Below are 22139 nucleotides of genomic sequence, written 5' to 3'. Positions count from 1 at the left end.
GAGTTGGTCTAAATCCAGCTGAACCGGTTGGGTTTGATTATTTGGGCAGTTGGGCCTTTTTCTTTATCTTATATATTTTTGTTCTTTATTTTGACTTTTCTTTTCTTTTCGTAAAAGCAAGAAAAACTCTTGTCTCCCCTTTCAATTTATTTTCCAACTCCAACTACCTTAAAAAGAATAACGCTATTTCACATCTATTTTTACGCAACTTTGTTTATTTTTTTACTATTAATCTTCTTCAATCCATTAGAACCAACATTCAAAAATTGAGTTGTGTGAGAAGTATACAAAATTCTAAAAGACGTTAGGTGCTAGTTTGACAGTGAGCTGGGGCCTAACACCTAGGATGCTAGGAGGGGACCTAAAATGCAAAATAGAATCCAATAGATTATAAAGTATTAAAACATAGAGGTATTCATCAATTTCCCCCTAAACTTGTGACCATTAGCCAATTTCCCCCCTCAACTCTTATAATTAGTCAATTTGCACCCTACTGTTAATTTTTTAATTTGATCATAATTAAACAAGTGTGTGTAAGAAACTAAATAAGATGTATGTTAATCATGTTCCTATATCTTTATCCTATAACAAATGGATTAAAATTTAGAATTTTACAATTTATCATAGATAGTATTATTAGTCATGATAAATCAGTATGGAGTAATTTTATTTGATTTTTGACTATACAAAATTGATAACGAAAATGATTGATGTGTAAATTTTTGTATGTGAATACAATTTTCTTTATAAAAGTGAAAGCTAAGTTCAAGTAAATTGCGGAGAATCGAGCTTTAGTGAAAAAATGGCTAGTCCATTCATAATTTTCGACTCCTTATTAAGAATAACCCATTTTATTGAAATAGGTCTGATCCATGAGTTTAGGATTATTATTTCTTCTTCTACATGCTTTAAACCCAATTCATAACTTTTTCTTATAATCAACCCATATCACATACTAATTGTATTATGTTTTTGTACATTTTACCCTATATTATGCAGGTGAGTTTATATTAATTTTAGTACTTTGTTGGAAGTTATTAGAAAGATTGAAAATTAAGAAAAGAATAGATGGAAAATCAAAAATAAAAAAAATTAACAATAGGGTGCAAATTGACTAATTTTGAGAGTTGAGGAGGGAAATTGGCCAAATTAAAGTTGAGGGGGAAATTGACTAATTATGAGAGTTGAGGGGGGAAATTGGCCAAAATTAAAGTTGAGGGGGAAAATTGGCCAATGGTCACAAGTTCAGGGGGGAAATTGATAAATACCTCTAAAACATAATGCAAAATGAAAGTTACATATTTTTTGTCTAAGTAATAGTCGCGACATAGGAAGTGCTTAAGTAGATCTAGGCATGCGCCTAACCAGGTCTAGCTGCCCTTTCTTAATTTTCAAACTCTAGGCAATGACTAGTGCCCTAGTGCATAGACGGAAATTTTTAAAACTGTGAGCATGGATATTATTATTCTTTTAAAATTGTGCATGAATCATGTATAAACAATGCATACACTGTCATATATTTTAGAATTGTAATTGTATTGATAACACAACGTACGAATATATGCTAATCTATAACTTGAAGTACAAATAAACCTAAACCCAAAAAAAAAATTTACAAGGCCAACTCCAACATAATACTAACCGAATTCTCCTACACTAACATACATGTATAGCTCTCTATGGCGTTATCCTACAACCTCCCGACAAACATACAGCCTATTTGTCCCTCGCATTCAGGATGAAAGTTCGAATGTGATATCCGATAATACCAAGATTAGCCTCTAACCTCCATAACCCAACAAGTATCACACACACCAAAAACAAAGGCGTAATTAGTAAATTCAAGAAACATGTCTCAGCTCACACGTACAGAGAGAGCGCGTCCGTGCGAACCGTACCAGGAACCGCCGATAGCCTCGTTGGTTGTCTCTTGGGCTGGCGTTTGGTTTGGTTTGGCTTTTTGAGAAGTCGTATCCGTACCTCATTCTCTCCGATAACGACACATGGAATCCCAAATTACTCATTATTTTAATCAAACAGTTCCTCCTCTCTCTCTCTCTCTCTCTCTCTCTATCTCTTCCTTCTTCCTCTTCCTCTTTCTCTCCCTCTCTCTCTGCCCTCTCCCTCTCGCCTCCCTGACCTCACCTCCTCGTCGCCCATATCAACTGGTGAAATGGTGAAATACCCTTGAAGCTTATGGTGGTTTGTCGCCATGATGTAGAAGCCATGCCCTTTATGGTAGGCTCCTCATCAGCTCAGGCATTTTACTTGGCTACCTTTTTTTGAAAATATGATTTTTTTTTTGACTTTTTCTGGTTATATTACGTGTGATTTATTAATTATTATTTAGGTTTTTGTATCTGGGGATTTTTTTATTCTGCATTATTTTAGTGGAGTTATGATTGTTTTGACCCAATGATTATTTTTTTAGCTTTTTCTTCCGAGCTTGATGGTTTGTAATCATGGGTGTTTCTTCGATACCCTTTCAATATAATTGAATACACTTTTGTTTTTCGGGGCTTTAATTTTATTTTTTATTGACTGGCTTATTGGGTTGTTTTTGTATGAATTTCCAGGCTTTTACGGAAGGTGGTGTTTGACTTTGAAACAAAAACAAGTTTGTTTTTGTTTGATTTATTAATTTTTATATTTATTTAGAGAGCCTAAGAGGGTTTGGTGGTGCTTAGGAGGGTGTCCAAACTATTTGATTGGAAGGGTGTGCAGATTGATGAGATTTGGTGGGTTTGAGGATTTGATGCGGCCTCATTCTTCCGTATGGGTTTCAATACTTCCTTACATTCAGTGATGCAAAAAGTTTGATTCTTTTTCTTCAACTAGTTTGATAAAGTTAGAGGTCGTTGTTGATGGGCTTGAAGAACTTCGGATTTTCGAGCTTGTTTGTAGCTGAATTCAGATTGTTTGAGGATTTCCCAGTTGGATTTAGGCCTTCTTCTCTGCTCCAGGACGAGGAGGAGGTGATTAGGGTGGTTTTGTGGGTGTAAAGCTGGGTTGGGATTTGGTAGAATTACTGGGGAGGATGGAGGAAGAGGCGTATTCTTGGATTCGGAGAACGAAATATGCTCATCGGTTTGATTCTTCAAGATTGGCCGCCCTTCCGTTAGCCCTGCAGGACGTCCGGATTGCCGGATTAAAGTCAAGGCCTGCACCAGCAGCGGTGGCAGAAGCGGAAGCAGCTCCTTCGAAGCAGAAATCGAGTCCCAGTAATTCAAAGATTCAGAGGAATTCTGTTCATACGTCAGCTAGGCGTAATCTTCTTACCAACAAGCAGAGATCCTTGTCCCCTGTGCATCAGATCCGCATCTCCGATGCGTTTAAAGAAGCCAAGTCTGATACAAAGAGGTTTTCGACACCACATCCTAAGAGAAAGGCGTTGGGAAGGTTGTTCAGTAAGGATTGGCAGAGTAAGTCATCGAATTCGATGAATACGAGTCCCCTCAGGCACTTGGCTTCTATGAAAGTCAATGACAAGACCAAGAGCGGGAAGGAGTCACCTTGGGCCAAGTACTTTGATCATGCCGGCGGGAGAGTTAATGCCGTGGACGCTGCCGATGAATTTTGCGTTGATTTGTCGAAGCTGTTTCTTGGGCTTAAATTTGCTCATGGGGCGCATAGCAGGCTTTACCATGGTATCTACAATGACGAAGCTGTTGCTGTTAAGATTATCAGGGTGCCGGAGGATGACGAAAGCGGGGTCTTGGCAGCTCGATTGGAGAAACAGTTTAACAGAGAAGTCACTCTTCTATCTCGTCTCCACCATTCGAATGTCATAAAGGTATGTAATCTCTTCCTCTTTTCCACCTTGTATGCATTTGGATTGTTACATTTTCTTATGCTGGTGAACGAATTATGTATCCTAGTTTGAAGATTTTAAACATCAGATATGATTTAACCATGTTTAGAACTTTCGTAATTGCAAATCGTGAGCTTGAGGTTGCAGAATGGTGTATCCTTTGTTACTGATATTTTGTTTCCTTGAAACAGTTCATTGCAGCGTGCAGAAAGCCACCGGTTTATTGTGTAGTCACGGAATATCTATCAGAGGGTTCCTTGAGGGCATATCTGCACAAACTTGAGGAAAAATCTCTTCCTCTGGAGAAACTGGTTGCTATTGCCTTGGACATTGCTCGGGGAATGGAATACATCCACTCGCAAGGAGTCACTCATCGGGACCTTAAGCCCGAAAATGTTCTTATTGATGAAGAATTCCACCTGAAAATTGCTGATTTTGGCATAGCCTGTGAGGAGGCGTACTGTGATTCATTGGCCGACGACCCTGGGACATACCGTTGGATGGCCCCAGAGATGATCAAGCGTAAATCCTATGGACGGAAGGTTGACGTGTACGGCTTTGGACTTGTCCTGTGGGAAATGGTAGCCGGAGCAATCCCCTACGAGGATATGAATCCCATTCAGGCTGCTTTTGCTGTTGTGAACAAGGTACGTTCATAACTTTTGTTTCCCTTGCCTACGGTTAGAAGTGTGCATGTTAGGCTCCTTCATCCTAACTTTTGTTAGTTCCTTAGTTCTAGCTTTTGTCTTCACTACAAAGTCTAGTCTTCGAGGAGTAGCCAATGACGATCACAATGAAACGAGTTTGCAAAAGATTTGGGTGTTTTGTTTGAAAATTGTTGCGCTGAACTAATATTTCCGCCATTTACTCTTTCTCGCGAAGCTCTGTGTGCAGATCTCTGAATGAAAGTTACTTATCAAAAAGAACAGCTCTTAGTTAAGGTTGCATGTTAACCACATTCTAACAAATTGTGGGTTGCTTTTTCAGAATTTGAGGCCTGTTATCCCGAAGTGTTGCCCATCTGCAATGCGAGCGTTGATCGAGCAATGCTGGTCCTTGCATCCGGAGAAAAGGCCCGAGTTTCCGCAGGTTGTAAAGGCATTGGAGCAATTCGAGGCTTCCCTCGCCCGTGACGGAACCTTGAATCATGTAACAAGTCCAATCTGCCAAGATCACAAGAAAGGGAAGCTCCTTCACCGGATTCAGAAGCTTGGTCCTGTGCATCCTCACAGTACACCAACGCCTAAACCCAAGTTCTCTTGAATCCATCATCTTTCTTGTGAGACCTCCTGGCTTTTGTAGTGTTACCAGGTCAAAATTGTAATTAAAGAAAAGGGTTCGTTTTCTTTAAGCCTTTTGATTTGTAATCTTCTGTGATGTTACATTCACGTGGAACAAGTGGAAGTGAACTCGTAGATTGATAGGCAAGTATATATTTTCTATAGCGTACACGTACACCACAAATGCTTATCAATTTTGCATTTTTTAATCTCTCACTCACTGTCTATAAATTATAGAATTTGAGGGGTGGAAAATGCTATATGGTGACAGTTATAACTCCTTTTTCTTTGCAAAGTTTAATTTGATTGAAAAAGAACTTGGGTAGAGTTTCTAATTAGAGTAGTTCTCACACAGAGCGTGCGTAGTTTTGGGTCGTGCCAAAACAGAGGAGGTATATGCTTTTGTGAGTGATGTTATTAGTCCCGTGATCATACTTACCAATCACTTGATCATAATGTCCTATAAAAACTTTTCAAGGACCAAAATATAGGGGGTGTAATGCTTTTGTGAGGGTGGTTTTACCGGTTATGTGATCATGCTGCCTTACCGAATTCTTCAAGCCATTTAGAATTCAGAAGTGAGAGATTCACATTTTATGAAATCAAGAAGGGTAGTGCTACTCACACACCTCTTTTTACCTTTTACACTCTTGTTAATTTTTGTTCATTGATCATTTTAAGTTTTTTCTATCTGACAACCGAAAATTCAAAGGAATGTTCAAGAAGATGGATACACCACCCAATTAAGAATTGGATTTTCCTTTTCACAGGTCATTTTCACAACCAGAATGGTTGGTGCTCTTTATTTTTTTTTCCCCATCATCTTCTCAAGCATTTAAAAAGGAAAACTAATGAAAAATGCTTGAAACTTTGAGTTTTAATGATAAGGACAAAATAAAGGATAAAGTGAATAGTATCATGATTGATTTTTTAGTGTAAAAATGTGGTTTTTCATTAAAGTGAACAGTATCGGGAACTTTTCGTTAAAGTTTTCTTAAAATAATTCTCCATCAATGTTAAAAAGTGACTCCTTCAATTAGGCAATTACCTTACAACCCCAACCCCCAACTCCTCCGGTTTGTTGTTTAAACCACCTAGTCATCCACCCCTTTGTCTAATCGTCTCCTTCCCTGCTGCCATACACGCTTTGGGAACTCTTGATGCAGAACATAGATAGTCTTTCTGAACCAGACATGGATGCGTGGCCTACCATCTTTGCATTATGTTTCGTTACTTGTATGGAAAGGCTGGTGCAAAAGAACCCTTTGATCTTTAAATGGGTCGGTAGAGGACATGTTCACATTAATTCTCACAATGTTCTTGTGTGTTTTATTGTCAAGGACTCAACTTGGACAATTAAAGAGAGAACCACATTGTCCTTGTGTAGCAAGACTGTTGGGGCATGTTCGTAGTGCTTTAGGTTAACCATATGTGTTTCTAACAACGTTTGGCTGGAAAATTTGAAGGACTCATTTGAAAGTGCTTTAGAAATGATTGAAAGCGCTTTTGGTGAAATTAATTTTAGGTTCAAAAAGCATATTTAAGTATTTTTTAAAAGAAGCACTGGAATGTGTAAAAATGACTTCCCTTGTAACAAAAGTGAATCTAAGCAAAACACTATGAGCATGAGTATTTTCTTAGACCCTTTATGATACTACGTGATATATTGTTAGATTGTTTCTCTTGTGCTTATCTTAAAAGCACTTTTAATCAATAAAATTTGTTATGCTTCTAATAAAAGTGCTTAAAGCAAAAACGCTTATAGCAATCACATTTCGCTACCAAATTCGATTGCAGAAATTTATTAGATGCATTGCATGGAATGGCCTTTCTTATTTATAATTTTTACCACCTATAACTTTCAGCTTAAATCCGTGATACTTTAAATTTCTCATGCCTTCGACGTTTTCTCTTCTGCAAAAACATAAAAGCCAATTGCTACAAGCAACTTTAGCACAAACCAGCAAAAATATCCCATCTCTTGCCATGATTTGTAGTTTTTCACATGCAGTGGACTTGTCAATTGAATAAAAATCTAACCACTCGAAGTCTAAAATTTTAGAGTAACTTACATGAAACATATTTGTCTCTTAAAAATGTCTTTTTAACGTAACTTGCATGGAACATATTTTTTTGTGATGTTCTAACTAATTATATATTATTATTTAAAATAAAACTTATACCTGGTAATATATTATTAGACCCGAAAATTACAAGACGGTAAATCATTTATGTGTGTTTCTCCTAAACTTGACTTATTAATTTTTTTCAATTGTGACATTTAACAAGGCCTGCTGCCGTGTCCTGCATGTTTGGAGGTACAATGCTCTTTCAAAATGCCTCTCTATGAATGCTACCTCACAATTCAACATAAATTTCATGCCAACAGTAAAATATTGTAACAAAAACATGAGAAAACGTATAATTTAAAAAACGTGATAAAAAATTCATGAAGAGTTTTACTTTGAGAAATATCTTTTTAGCGTTTTGAACTACCTAAACGCAAGTGTGAAAGTTGTGGTCCATAAATTAAGTGACGTAATCTAAGTGACGTAATTTGCCAATAAAGTACCAACTGACGTGATTTAAATGCTTGATTCTTTCCTTTTTGACCAGAATAACCAATGAGAAAGCAAGCAAATTCCCGTTAGCAAATGGCAGACTAGTTTGATGAATTCAAGTTCAATAAGAAGACAAAAGTAAACTACAAAATTGGTTAAGTATATTTTTAAAAGAGGTATAAAGTTCAAATATTATTTCCGCTTGATTAACTTGGAAACAAAAGAAGAGAGAGAAGAATATTGAGGAAAACTTCCATCGTTTATGAAATGAAAATAAATTTGATATACGAATACTTCAATCAAACATGAACGATAAAATATATTTTATAACTTAAGTCACGTAATATGTGTTGCAAATACAAAATAATAGATTGTTAGTGACAACAGATTTTCGATACACATTCATTTTTACATTCATTTATATTAGTTTGAAGATTGTGTGTAATGATTCATTAAGAAAGTTAAATGAAATAGTGATTACTGCCTCTCTAAGTCTCTCCTTCCTCTCTCTCAAGCCTCTGTTCTTCTGTACGTGTTAAAAGGCTTCGGTACTATGGTTAACATTTTTCACACACCCTTGTTAACTCTTTTTTATCATTAATCTTTGTCAATTCATTCGATCCACGGCAAAAAAAAAAAAAAAAAAAAAAACGATGTATAAGAAGTAAAAATAGGTGTGTGAATGAAGTAAAAATAGATGTGTAGATAGCACTACCCTAAAATTTCTCCCACCCTAATCCCAACACATAACATGTACCAAAGGAAAGGACCCATAGGAAAGAAAGAGGAATCTAGACCATTAACACCCAGCTAATTGGCTCCTCCAAGTTATGGTCAAATATTTGATCCAATGAATTGTCTTGGTTGGAGAACTGCAGTAGCGACTTTTACCATATGATATATGAAGTCTTGTGGCAAGTTGGAAAGTCACTACCAATCAAAAGAATAATACTTAATTGTGATGCAAAAATAGACATCCGATATGAAAGTTTTAATTATATTTCATATTTTTGTGGAAGTGCTTATGTACGAGTCTTGGTCATTATTTTTAGTGGCAGACCGGCCAATTCAATCAACTTTAGTTCATGGCAGATGCCACGAGGATGGGGACCCTTTTTGTTCCTTTTGCACTACTCCAAACTTACCAAAACAGAATGAGATCCACTTCAGAACTCTCTGGAGTTTGGGGATCAAGAGATCTGAGCTGTTGAAGAAAAAGAGACTAGAGCCGTTCGAGTTTGGGAATTTTTGTGAAGTGCGCTAATGAGATGGGTTAATGAAGAACATTGGAATGAAATTGAGTATTGGAAGTGAATATATATTTTTGAAGGTAAATTACTATTCACCGCTTTTTCTTTGCTCTTTGTGTAATCTTCTGCCGTTCTACGCCAACATTTTGATTTGGATGTGGGGATAGATAAGATAATGCTTAATTGTAATGAATATGTCTACAAGCACTGGCAATGAAATTGACAGGTTTTGTTATAGTGGAACAATCTGGTTACTATGCATGGAATCGATCAAATTATCGACTACAAAGGTCGGAATTTTGGTTCTAAAACTAGGGTTAGGGTTCAGGGCGAAAAAAAAAAATGCTGAGTGATGATACATAGTTTTGGAAAAAAGGATCCGGCAATGATTTTTTGCTAGGGATTCTTGGGATTTCGTGATCTCAGTCGTTTAATGTACATCGTGCAGTTAGAAATCATTTCAAATTTTAAAATTTAAAATTAAATATGAATAGTATATAATAAAAATTGACCGTATGGTATACAATGAACAGAGAAGATCACGGGATCCCTAAAAAATGATCCGACGAGTTTCCTTTTCCTAGTTTTGGCACCATAAATCTAACCACTGAAAGTGTAAAAAAGAAACTTGTTCACATCACAAAGTGTGTTTAATTGTATTACGTACATATCGAGTAAATTGTGTGAAGAAATCTTATGTTATTTATCTATCATTTCGGTTTTGTAATGATTACTACAGGAAAATCAACTGTGAAGCCTAGATACTTCTTGGCATTCGCATTTCAAAAAGATCATCCCTATGATAATTTAGTTAAGAATATGATAGCTAGTTACGAATATGTGGTGAGAAATGAAACGACGTAGCAAGAAAGATTTGAACACTCAAAGGATCAAATCGAACAACAAGATGATCAAGAGAGACTATGTGTCTCACCTTTTGTGCATGGAGAAAGCAACGATGGCCAGGTGGTATGGGAATTAGAGAGACTATGCATCTCATTTGTTCCTTTCAGATTTAATATAAAGTAAACAGATATCGGTAACTTTAGTTTCATAAATCTCAAGAAACAGCAACCACTTATACGTGGATGTGGTAGTTACACCTAAAGCTGCTTTGAATAATATTTCTTTGTTATACTGTTTCCTGATAATCATATAGTGCTCCTGAAGTTTTCTGTCGGAAAAGAAGGAAAAAAAAAGGGAAAACACCATTTTTTATATGTGAATGCAGATTAAAGTTGCAGCAGGATATCATCTTTAATTATTGGTTTCCTCATCACATGTATAACATTTATATGCCTAATTGAAAAGGGAAATAGTATCCCTTTGGCCTGATCGACCCTCTTCGAGCACGTGTAGAGATAAGTGGAATATAGCCAACCCAAATATGAGTTCGATAAGGTTGATGAGGAGTACGGACTATCTATGAATTTTAGAATGCAAACTCAAATATGAGAAAACGAAAAGGAACAATTAAGCTCAGTTTAGTTAACTAGCTACTTCATAAGATTAATAAAACCCTTGAAAGAAAATTAACACTGTAATAGAAGTTTCTGGCTCATATAGTTCATCTCGTTTTGTTTAATTTATTTTCGCTGTTTGTTGTTTCTTAAGATTGGCGATTTCGGGTTTCTTTGTTTGATCATATATCCTCCAAATTGAATGTTTTACCCTTGTTTTTTGTTGTTGTACTCACGAGAGGTGGCAGTTAAAGAGTAAGTGTTAAAATTACTAGGTTTTGAATAGAAAATGAATGAGGCATTATATATTTATGTACTACATTACGTTACATGATTTAAGATGGGTCCCTTGCATGTGTTCAAGGTTTGTATGGCAGAAATTGACTCGTTGGAATTTCGCTTTCTTTAGGTTGTAGGGTGCAATGTGACATGCCAGCTCATCATTTTCACACTACTAAAATCGGCACAATTTGAACTTAAAATAAATGGTCTAGGTTTCACGTAAAATCTGCCAATAACACGAAGGAATTTTTACAAGAACAGTTAATCTGCTAAATTTCGTTTTCATCAAGCTTTTAATTGATTCGTAAACATCTCTACTACTGTGAAAGCCGAAAATTGCACAGTAGTAAATGTGTTTTCCTTTGTCAAATGACCGGTCAAGAACAATGGTGGGTTTGTGGGACCTTGTTAAATGATAGATACGGTCATTTATATATACAATTATATGTCTGTCATATAATGAGAGAAATAGATTTAAAATTATAAACAATCGGTTATAAGACAGATTTTCTTCTAACAAAACGAGAGGGAAGGGTCCTACTGCCTTCTGAAATCTGTAAACTTTTTCCAGTAGCATCTTGTGATAGAGTACTGCTTTTCACCTTTGGCTTTCTTTCTCTCCTCTTGCTGAGCGTCTCAATTATAAAGGCGCGCAATATACCACAAATTGAAGACCAATATTTGTTTTTATTTGTACATCATCATCAAGTATTTCAATTTGCAGGTGGATATTGTTTGACATCTTTCTAGTTTGGAATAAATTGATGGAGAAGTGCCCTAGTTCATCTAGAACTGATAGGAAAACTATAGAAAAAAACAGAAGAAATCAAATGAAAGCACTATTCTCCAAGCTCAATTCTCTTGTTCCCCACCGACGATCAAGGGTCTCTCTCTCACTCTCTGAATCTTCTTTGTGGGTGTGTAATTGTTAAGATTAGACTGTAATTGTTAAGATCATGTTTTCTTGTCAGACTGCGTGTCTGTTTATGTAATTGTTAAGATTAGATATTCAGACTCACAATCTAACGACACAACATTTGTATGCTAATACAGGCGTGCTAAAAGAAATGTGTTTTTGTTCATGGGATTATTGTTGCAGGAAGCGTCGCTGCCGGACCAACTAGATGATGCTGTAAACTACATTAAAAAATTACGGACAAACTTGGAGAAGTTGAGGGAGAAGAAAGACAGGCTAATGGGAATCGAGAAGAGCAGTCATTGTAATGCAGGGTTTGGCCGCAGTGGTGGACCAATAACCGAGGGATTAAATTCATCACCATTGGTTGAGATTCATGAAATGGGTTCAGCTCTAGAGGTTCTGATGATAACCGGGCTGGATTACCAGTTCATGTTCAATGAGTCGATTCGAGTGCTTCAAGAAGAGGGAGCCGACATTGTTAATGCCAGTTTCTCAGTTGTCGAAGATACTATTTTTCACACAATACATTCCAAGGTAACTAAGCAAACAACCACACAATTAATCGTAATTTTTTAGACTGTACTGTAATTATACACATTTTTATAGTCTGCGCATATACTGTAGGTTAGAGAGTCTGCAGCACCAGGCTCAGTAGCTGCAAGGATATCGAAGAGACTAAAAAAGTTTGTGAACGATCAAGATGGTGCATTTTGAACCTATAAATATATGATCTGTTTCATTGAAGTACAAGTCCTAATGTCGGTTGTTGATCTGAATTTGGCCTTCTTAATTAATTATGAGCCTGAAGCTTATCAAAATTACAAGTCCTAATGTCGTTTGTTGATCTGAAGATTTTATTTTCAAATCCTATGGCCTCTATATATATGTTTACATATATTAAAGTTCAGTTAGCATGAGTACTCACCAAATGAGAGCTACACACACACACACACACACACACACATATATATATATATATATATTTTAGCATTCTATGTATATAATTTCTTCTTAGTTACCATTTTTACTACGTACAGTTTAATGACAGAAATTATTTGAATCTGTGGAAATATATATAGGAGATATAGTCAGGTAGACAACAAAGAAAATCACAATGCTATTGGGATCGGAAAAAAAATGAAAAATGCTAGACCATCGATTCCTTACTTGCAAAACAAGGGATATTTGAATTACAAATTCTCCAATCACATTTCCTGATTGCTCATCGCTCCGTTCTTTTGATTTTATTGCATGTGAAGGAACTAATTTCTCTCCTACATCAAAACATCAATTAAAAGGTTGAAGAATTAAGCACCATAGATATTTATTGTGTTTGAGTTCCGAGTTAAAACTCTCTCCCAGTTGTACTGTAGCAAGTCACACCTCATGAATCTAATTATTTCTTGACTGAATATATTTTGCTATATGTGTGTGTGTGTGTGGACAGTATGAGCATCGTTTGGCTGTACAGGAATGAAATTTGCAGAAACAGTATTCTAATACGTTATGGAGCAGCTGGTGTATGTGGGAAAGCCCTTAGTATTCTTGATTAATAGTTCTGATACGATATGGAGCAGCTAGAGCAATGTTGATTAATTAAGATTCAGTGGTGATGAAAAGTCTTTGATTCTAGGGTTTAGGGTTCAGAATTAGCTTAATTAGTATTGTCTTATGAAGACATAACTCAAATGGATTGATGGCCGTCAAAACTATAACAATCCAGCAGCTAGCTTCACAAAAATTAAAACATATCTAATCTACTTGCCAAATGGTCCTGTCCTCCGAGCGGTCGTCTCAGAGTAAACTTAATGGAGCCTGGAATGAATCCTTAAAGTTTGTGGTGCAAGAATAGTGGTCAGAGACTCATACGGTGTCTTTGTGGCTGCGTTCGTCAGAAAGTCGGACAATGTTTTCTCCCCTACGCAGGCTGAAGCTATGCCGGTTCGTGCGGGGTTAGCTTGGACGACGGAAAGGGGTCTCAAAATTTATTCTTGAGAATGATTCTCTCCAAATCACTTCGGCGCTGCTGGAGCCTTCTCTTAATTCGACAATGGTTGGTCCAATTGTAGAAGATGCTAAGGCCTTGCTTAGGTCGGGCACTGGAGTCACACTTTCCCACATTCGCCGCCAAGCTAATGGAGTTGCCCATCATCTCGTCAATTGCTCTTCAGGTTGATGACTATGTTTATATCTACAAGCTAATGGAGTTGCCCATCGTCTCACCAAAATTGCTCTTCAGGTTGATGACTATGTTTATATCCACAAGACTACACTACAATATCGCAATTAAAATTAAAGTTGATTAATGTGATTCAGAATAAGAAAGAAACTACAAAATTAATGAAATTAACACTCAACCATCTAATGTATTGTGAGAAAATGTACATGGCAGATGATTGAAGCTCGTGTTAATAAGTGGGAACACTAACTTGGGCAACTGGTCTAGTAACCAACATCTACCTAGTTGTTTAGGATTTTACTTACGTTTAATTGTTTGTTAAATTTCAATTTCTAATAGAATTTTAATTGTTAATTAGATTTTCCAGTATAATTTTAATTGTGAATTTAATTTTTATTTTCGTACTTTACTTGATGCCAATTAAACCATGAGAGTTTTCTCAATTATTGTTTTTTCACTATTTTTGTTTTTGGCATCAAACGTTGTGTAATTACTTAGGGCTCGTTTGAAAGTATTTTTAAAATGACTACAAGTGTTTTAGATAAAATATTTTTGAATTCCAAAAGTACTTGAAGTGCTTTATCAGGATTCAGATGCATTTTACTAAGAATTGGTTCCAAAAATATTTTCAACAAAAACAATTTCAGTTATTTTAAAAGTACTTCGAGGAGCCACTTAGGTCATCTCCAACTGAAGGGTCCAGAGGGCCGAAAATAGGCCGAAAACCAGTCTCCAACCAAGGGCCAGGCTAATGGGCTCATGGGTCCCATGGGACAAAAAAGAGTCAAAGGGCCAACCAGCTAGCCCAACCCAACCAGCCCCTGGTGGGGCCACAAATTTGAATGTAACGGCTAACTAACGTCAGTTATATTTGATTCTTTTTTTTACAAAATTAAAAAAAAAAAAAATTAAAATTCTATTTTTTTTCCTATAACTTCCTAAGCCCTTAAACAACATTAAATAACATTAAGTAACATGAAACAACATTAAACAATATTAAACAACATTAAATAACATTAAACAACATAAAAAAAACATTTAACAACATGAAACTTAAAAAACATTTTTAAAAACATTTAACAACATAAAACTTAAACGCCTGCTCCATGCTTCTTTTGGCCCAAAGATGTGCAACAAGATCATGTTGTAGGTATTTGTTTGTGGCACAAGAACATATCATCATATAGCGCCTCATGTACTCATTTAAAGAGATACTATCAGTCCTTGGATTCAAAGGCAAATTAGGCCCATCATATATTTTTGTACGGGCCCTTCTTGACCTATTTGGATCCTCTTGGTCGTCATCAGCCCTTCTTGACCTAGTTGTAGTTTTTAAATTTAATTAATAAATTATGTTTGGCCTTATGGCCCTCGGTTGGAGATGGTTTTTTGCCACAGGGCTATGTTTGGCCCTCGGTTGGAGATGGTAAGGCCATCTCCAACCGAAAGGTCTAGATGGCCGAAAATATCCTAAAAACCAACTCTAATCGAGGGCTAGGCTAAATGGCTAATAGGCCCCACTGGACAAAAAAGGGCCAAAGGGCCAACCGATCAGCCCAAAGGAGCCAGCCAGGCCAGAATTTGAAAACCAACAATAACTAGCTGATGTCAGCTAGCCGTTATTTTTGAATTTTTTTTTCTTTTTTCTTTTTACAAATTTTTTTTTAAAATTGTAAAAATTCTTTTTTTTCTTCCTATAACTTCCTAAACCATTAAACATTACATAACATTAAGTGACATGAAACAACATTAAACAATATTAAACAACATTAAATAACATTAAACAACATAAAAATAAAACATTTAACATGAAACTTAAACAACATTTTTAAAAATATTTACCAACATAAAACTTAAACACCTACTCCATGCTTCTTTTGGCCCAAAGATGTGCAACAAGATTCTGTTGTAGGTATTTGTTTGTGGCACGGGAACGTATCATTCTATAGCGCCTCATGTACTTATTTAAAAAGATAATACCAGTTCTTCGATTGACAGGCAAATTAGGCCCATCATATATTTTTGCACGAGCTCTTCTTGACCTATTTGGATCGTCTTGGTCATCATCGGACTCTCCATCAATCTACCCATCTTGCTCATCCTCCACAATCATGTTGTGTAATATGATGCAAGACATCATGATGGAGTCCAACTTTTCTTGACTCCACCTTTTTGCCGGTTCGCTGATGATCCTATCATGCCTGGAAACCCACGGTCTTTAGCTTTGCGAATGAGCCGATCCAGATCTTCTTGATTTGGCTCACGGAGGTACTTGTCTTTGTAAAGCTAAACAATTGTGTCACAGAATTCAGCAAGAGTATCAAGGCATGTAGACTCAGAAATACTATAGGTTTGATCCATCGAATCAGTTGGGGAACCATAGGCCATCATTCGGAGTGTAATAGTAACCTTCTGATGAGGTGAGAAACCAAGGTGGCATGCTCTGCCCCGCTTCTGTTGACAGTATGGATTGACCTGCTGAACATCACAAAGTAAACGCTCGAAGACATGACGCCTTATCCGGAAGCGACATCTAAAATCATCTTCTGTGTACACCGAGTTAGGGTTGAACTAGTTGTTCATCAGATTGGCATGCGTCATTGCTCTGTTTCATGGTTTGTAAGAATGACCAGCAACGGAGCCATCCCATTGAGGTTGTTCCTCAATTGGCTAACACATCATGGTTGCCACATATTGTGTGTTGCGCCATGCTTCATCTTCTTCACCAGACTCCTCATCTTCTTGTCTCATCTGCGCCCATTTTTCTTCCAATTTGGAATTGGATGAGGACCCTCAGTTGGAATTCGAAGAGGATCCAAAGTTGGAATTCATTGCAAACTTGAATTGAAAAAGATTGAATTCAAATGTGTGTGAATTATAGCCCAATATCCACCCTATTTATAGCCCAAAAAATTTCAAATCCATCAGCTAGCTAACGTTATGCTTACATCACTTAGCCGTTGGATTTGAATTTAAGTTGTAGTTTTTAAATTCTAAATTATGTTTGGCCCTATGGCCCTTTGACTCTTGGTTGGAGATGGTTTTTTGTGACAGGGCTAAAACGAGCCCTATGGCCCTCGGTTGGAGATGGTAAGAAATATGATCCTGCACTGTTCATTAAAATATTAATTTCTTGGATGGCCAGAGGGCTAAAACGAGCCATCTGGCCAGCCTTCGGTTAGAGATAGCCTAAGCGATATGGTCCTGCACTGTCCATTAAAATATTAATTTCTTGGAAAGCCAGAGGGCTAAAACGAGCCCTCTGGCCCTTCTTTGGTTGAAGATGGCTTTAGTACTTCGGTTTAATGGTATTCATTTTCGCTTGTAAGTGATAGGTCTTAGGTTTAATTCTCGTAAAAGGTAAATTTGAACCACATTATTATTAGTCCGTTATGAGGTTTAGTCTACTCATTTCTCTTAGTAGATATCGTTTGTTCAAAAAATAGAAAAAAAAATGGTACTTTTAGGTTTAGGAGAAAACCCTAGCCACTTCCATACTGCCCTTAATATTCGGAAACTTTGCGAGGCCCAATAAAATATTATTGGACTAGGAAAAACCCCTACCTTAGTCGAGATTCAAGACCCAGAAACACCAACAATTCATAACGGCCGGTGGCAGAACAGTAAATTCACATGGCATAAAAACCGTGCGTACACTAGGGTTTTAAGCCCAAACCCAATCGGGAGTAAAGCTTCCGACTTCCACTGTCTTCCTCTGAATCTCACAAATCCAGCAATTATGGTCGAAGGTTTCGAAGTCGGCGGCGTCCCTTTCAACCCCGACGGGTGGGGCCCACCTGAGAGCGCCACCACCCCAACCACCACCTCCAATTTGCCCCAAAACGTCCCCTTCGCCCCCTTCTCCCGCTCCGAGAAGCTCGGCCGGATCGCCGACTGGACCCGCACCTTCAACAATCCTGCCCGCTCCAAGAACCCATCCGACGCCGTCTTCGACTTCTCCAACGGTGAGTCGTTCCCCGGCTCCGCCGATGACGACGCGTCGTTCCGTCTCGTCGATGGAAAGCCCCCGCCGCGCCCCAGATTCGGTCCCAAGTGGCGGTTCCAGCAGCAGCGACAGCTCCCCCACCGCCGCGACGAGGAGGTCGAGGCCAAGAAGCGCGAGGCCGAGAAGGAGCGAGCCCGCCGTGACCGCCAGTACAACATGAACCGGTCCAACGTCAATGCCCCGCGCCGAGAAGCTGCGGTTTTCAAATCTTCCGTCGATATCCAACCTGAGTGGAACATGCTCGAACAGATCCCCTTCTCCACATTCTCGAAGCTCTCGTTTTCGGTTCCGGAGCCGGAGGATCTCCTCTTCTGCGGCGGACTCGAGTTCTACGATCGCTCCGTCGATCGAATCACCCCCAAGAACGAGAGGCGGCTCGAGCGGTTCAAGAACAGGAACTTCTTCAAGGTCACCACCACTGACGATCCCGTCATCCGCCGCCTCGCAAACGAGGATAAAGCCACAGTCTTTGCCACAGACACCATTCTCTCGACTCTTATGTGCGCACCCAGGTCAGTTTACTCTTGGGATATTGTTGTTCAGAAAGTTGGGAACAAATTATTCTTTGATAAACGTGATGGGTCGCAATTGGATTTGCTTTCGGTTCACGAGACATCTCAGGAGCCATTGCCTGAAGCTAAGGATGATATCAATTCAGCTTATTCGTTGAGTGTCGAGGCTGCTTATATCAATCAGAACTTTTCACAGCAGGTTTTGGTTAGGGATGGGAATAAGGTCACATTCGATGAGCCTAACCCGTTTGCAAACGAAGGAGAGGAGGTTGCTTCCGTTGCTTATCGCTACCGAAGGTGGAAGCTTGAGGAGGGAATGTATCTGGTTGCGAGGTGTGAGGTGCAAAGTGTTATGGAGGTGAATAATCAGAGGTCGTTTTTGACCCTGAATGCGCTTAATGAGTTTGATCCCAAGTATTCGGGTGTCGATTGGAGGCAGAAATTGGAGACTCAGAGGGGTGCTGTATTGGCAACTGAGCTTAAGAACAATGCCAACAAGTTGGCTAAATGGACTGCCCAAGCCCTCTTGGCCAGTGCTGATTTGATGAAGTTGGGTTACGTTTCGAGGGTTCATCCTCGTGATCACTTTAACCATGTGATTTTGGCTGTGGTAGGATACAAGCCCAAGGAGTTTGCCTCGCAGATTAATCTCAACCAAAACAGTATGTGGGGGATTGTGAAGTCGATTGTGGACTTGTGTATGAAGTTAAATGAGGGCAAGTATGTGCTTGTTAAGGACCCGTCGAAGCCCCAAGTTAGAATCTATGAGGTGCCTCCAGATGCTTTTGAGAATGATTATGTGGAGGAACCACTGCCCGAGGATGAGCAAGTTCAGCCACCCACGGAGGAAGGCCAAGGTGCTGAGCCGAATGTTGCTGCTAATGATGTTGAGGATAAGCCGGCTGATGCTGTTGCCGCTTGAAGGGTAATTTTCTATCTGCATTGTGTACTGTAGTGTCTCATTTGTGTTCCTTATCATTTTAGTTTTCCTTATTTTGAATAATTATGGGCTTAAGCATTTTAATAATCTCATCGAATCATGTCTACATTTTAATATGTTGAAGGTTCCTGATGATTAACGTAATGGTTTCTTTAGTCATTAAACTTAAACCCAAACAAGACAGTGCAAGTTTGCAGGAAAAATTCTTGGCGAGTAACTCTAGTCCTTTCTTCTTCAGATTTAGATTCCATTGTTTTTCTATCATGGATTATTGGATTAAACTGAGAGAGAGGGGATCAATGTATGAGAACCGCACTTTGTTTATTCAGTCTCGACTCATTCTTGTGTTATGTTAGAGGAGTTTTTATTGTAGTAGAGACTCAAGCTGGACAATGTTAGAATATATCTTTCTGTTAGGATACTCGTGTATTTCCTGAGTCACTCTGAACTCTTCTCGTTACTGATCTTGAATTGAAATCGTGGGTTCTGTGATGAATGTGTTTACTTCTTGAGGTCACTAATTGATATTTCACATGTATTGCCTGTTGTATGATGCGGTCTGACTTTTGGTCATAATAACGTCGGATATCTCTTACCCTTATGTTACTGATTTATTCATCATTGATTGGTGACTGCAGATTGAAATCGATTTTCACAATTGCTAACAACGGGAAGACCTGGCTACGTCTCTAATGGTTGCAATGCGAGAGATTATAAGGCTATCAACTCAGATTTGAAGTTAAGCTAACTTTTATTGCTTCGTTGGCATAAAGTTCTTACGAGCATTTTGTAGCTGCGCCATTTTTTAAACCGGCTAGAGGAAACTATCAGATCATAGGAATGGTTTTGTTTCCCTTTTTTTAACCTTGAGTTTAGTGATATGTTATGCTATTTTATGGTACTTCAGTTTTGTCTTGCTATTTTGTATTGAAGTCGTTTACCTTCCTCATTTTTTCGATATCACTCTGCCTAATGAACAAGACGAAGTGGCATATTTACTTGACTGTCTGGTTTGGTTTCTTGGCCACTGTATTTGGAACTTCAGATGTTTTGTTTCCTGTAAATACATTTGCGTGTTGATTGTCATGTTAGTAGATTGCTCGTTTTTACCAGCTGTAGAGTAGCTCTTGTTTCTCAATAATTCCAACTCGTCAGCCCAGCCAAACGATAGCAATTTACATGAAGCGAGTTCACTGCTACTTGGGCGTTTTGATTGAATAATGCAATGCCACGTTGATAAAGTGAGTTTCTGCGCTTCATCCTTCGTTGCTATCGAAAAATGGACAACAAGAAGAACATGCAACAACCAGATTGGGTTGAAAAAGTTTGGGCATGGCTTGTAGTTACACCATATGATTACAGTACCATAGCCCGTTATGATACGGTTGTAACCCAACTGTTTCCTGGGCCATCGTTTACCAATCTCGAAGATCGACATGATCATGTATGCTGGTTACATTGGAGGGATTCGAACCCAAACAACTCATTTTTTCACCATTTCTCATTGGTTACATAGCAGGGAAAGAATAGCAAATTGACTTCAGATTAATTTGAATCGTAACACACGTTTCTATTGAAAGAAGGTAGTTTTAACGAAACACTTTTGGTATTGTTCACTTTTAACGAAAAATCACATTTTTACCTTTTCATAGTACTATTCACTACAATTTTATTTGTCATTTTTCATTAAAACTAAAGGTTTTTTGGATTTTTCGTTAGTTTTCATTTGAAATAATGCAAGAACTATGCATCAGAAAGATAGACAAAATATAACATGTAATAATCGCACCAAAATTTTTTATGATAAAATCTTCCACTTATACATGTCCATCGAGAAAGACACAAGATAATTGGCATGAATTAGTACTAATAATAATGTATTTATAAACAAGACCACTAGCGTCGCTGCTGAATCAATGGGAGCTACATAGGAAACGGATTTTCATGGAACATTTCACCGAACATGACGGTTCTCCCAGCATAATGTCTTACATATTACATAGAATTTTACAATAACGACAAATTCATTTTATTTAAGTTACGAGATAGAAAGGTAAAAATACTTCAACAGGTTTCTTTTCTGTTTCTTTTTGTGAGAATTCGGGGATCTGTGAATCTTGTCGGTTTATCGTACATCGTACGGTCAATTTATGTTATGTACTGTTTATATTTAATTTTAAATAAAAAAAATTTAAGTAATTTTTTACCGTACAATGTACGATAAACTTATAAAATTCACGAATTCTTGAAATCCTCTCGCAAAAAGAATCCCGATTCAGAAATACTTGGCATGTAGGCACTCGAAAAATAATCTCATTGCACTTTAATTATGAAAATGTTTGATAATTGGAGGTCCGGATCAGATTGTGTTCATCATTATATATTATTTAATTTTCTCTTTAAACTTTGGCGTTTGGGAAACGGCAAAGGGCTGTCCGGAAGCCATCATTGGTCCGCGACTGCGACTGTCATTTTGGAATTTACATTTCCAAATTAGACCTGGATTGTCTGCTCTCTTATATTTTGTGATCACGGTTAAACCACGTCAATATTTTATATTGATTTTTTTATAGAAATAATAAGATAAAAAATAATGAGAATAAAAAATATTAACGTAAGTTAACCAATAAGAGGGGATGAGAAGAGTACAAAATGGTGAGAGCAGACAATACAGATCCTTCCAAATTTCCGCCAAAATATATTGAAAAAAAAAGAGATCAATTATTAATATTTTATGCTGAGCTGCTGGGCATTCATTCATCCTATATATTTGTGTTCTGCAACTCTACCGTGTACCATGCGAGCATTCATCCTATTTCTTGTTCATTCTGTTTAAATTTCGATATATAATTACTTGTGTGTGTGGGACTTATTATTTAGTGAAATGATTTTTGTATTTTTATTTTTTGATGCACTTTTTTATAGCAATATGATTGAAT

At 37.6% G+C, this 22139-nt stretch overlaps 3 protein-coding genes across 4 annotated transcripts; all 3 read left to right on the top strand.

Annotated features, from left to right (window-relative positions):
• Nucleotides 1-1748: 1748 nt before the first annotated feature.
• Nucleotides 1749-5255, top strand: LOC103944202 (serine/threonine/tyrosine-protein kinase HT1). Its single transcript, XM_009354635.3, has 4 exons — nucleotides 1749-2238; nucleotides 2577-3793; nucleotides 4003-4458; nucleotides 4799-5255. The coding sequence occupies exons 2-4, from the start codon at nucleotides 3038-3040 to the stop codon at nucleotides 5072-5074; spliced, it is 1488 nt and encodes a 495-aa protein (XP_009352910.2). The 5' UTR covers nucleotides 1749-2238; nucleotides 2577-3037; the 3' UTR covers nucleotides 5075-5255.
• A 5890-nt stretch (nucleotides 5256-11145) lies between these two features.
• On the top strand, nucleotides 11146-13928 carry LOC103944201 (transcription factor bHLH162-like). Of its 2 annotated transcripts, none has more exons than XM_009354634.3 (3): nucleotides 11146-11528; nucleotides 11744-12097; nucleotides 12188-13928. In XM_009354634.3, the coding sequence occupies exons 1-3, from the start codon at nucleotides 11409-11411 to the stop codon at nucleotides 12275-12277; spliced, it is 564 nt and encodes a 187-aa protein (XP_009352909.1). In that variant the 5' UTR covers nucleotides 11146-11408; the 3' UTR covers nucleotides 12278-13928. The 2 variants fall into 2 exon arrangements, with proteins under 2 accessions (XP_009352909.1, XP_009352908.1); XM_009354633.2 differs by having other exon boundaries at nucleotides 11146-11561.
• A 3351-nt stretch (nucleotides 13929-17279) lies between these two features.
• LOC103944200 (eukaryotic translation initiation factor 3 subunit D) lies at nucleotides 17280-20286 on the top strand. Its single transcript, XM_009354631.3, has 2 exons — nucleotides 17280-19185; nucleotides 19839-20286. The coding sequence occupies exon 1, from the start codon at nucleotides 17482-17484 to the stop codon at nucleotides 19180-19182; it is 1701 nt and encodes a 566-aa protein (XP_009352906.2). The 5' UTR covers nucleotides 17280-17481; the 3' UTR covers nucleotides 19183-19185; nucleotides 19839-20286.
• Nucleotides 20287-22139: the final 1853 nt, after the last annotated feature.

This window comes from the organism of the source record quoted next, unplaced genomic scaffold (genome assembly GCF_019419815.1).
Source record: "Pyrus x bretschneideri cultivar Hongxiangsu unplaced genomic scaffold, Pyrus_bretschneideri_v1 Contig33, whole genome shotgun sequence".
In the NCBI taxonomy this organism is placed as follows: domain Eukaryota; kingdom Viridiplantae; phylum Streptophyta; class Magnoliopsida; order Rosales; family Rosaceae; genus Pyrus; species Pyrus x bretschneideri.
The sequence above is the reverse complement of the archived record's forward strand: the minus strand, read 5'-3'. Positions and strand labels throughout refer to the sequence as shown.

Bases quoted from the DNA above. Each gene is read 5' to 3' on its own strand.
- LOC103944202 (XM_009354635.3), top strand. From the start codon at position 3,038: ATGGAGGAAGAGGCGTATTCTTGGATTCGGAGAACGAAATATGCTCAT. The intron at 3,794-4,002 runs GTATGTAATCTC...TCCTTGAAACAG, and splicing joins ACCATTCGAATGTCATAAAG to TTCATTGCAGCGTGCAGAAA. The intron at 4,459-4,798 runs GTACGTTCATAA...TTGCTTTTTCAG, and splicing joins CTTTTGCTGTTGTGAACAAG to AATTTGAGGCCTGTTATCCC.
- LOC103944200 (XM_009354631.3), top strand. From the start codon at position 17,482: ATGGTCGAAGGTTTCGAAGTCGGCGGCGTCCCTTTCAACCCCGACGGG.
- LOC103944201 (XM_009354633.2), top strand. From the start codon at position 11,409: ATGGAGAAGTGCCCTAGTTCATCTAGAACTGATAGGAAAACTATAGAA. The intron at 11,562-11,743 runs GTGTGTAATTGT...TTATTGTTGCAG, and splicing joins TCTCTGAATCTTCTTTGTGG to GAAGCGTCGCTGCCGGACCA. The intron at 12,098-12,187 runs GTAACTAAGCAA...CATATACTGTAG, and splicing joins TTCACACAATACATTCCAAG to GTTAGAGAGTCTGCAGCACC.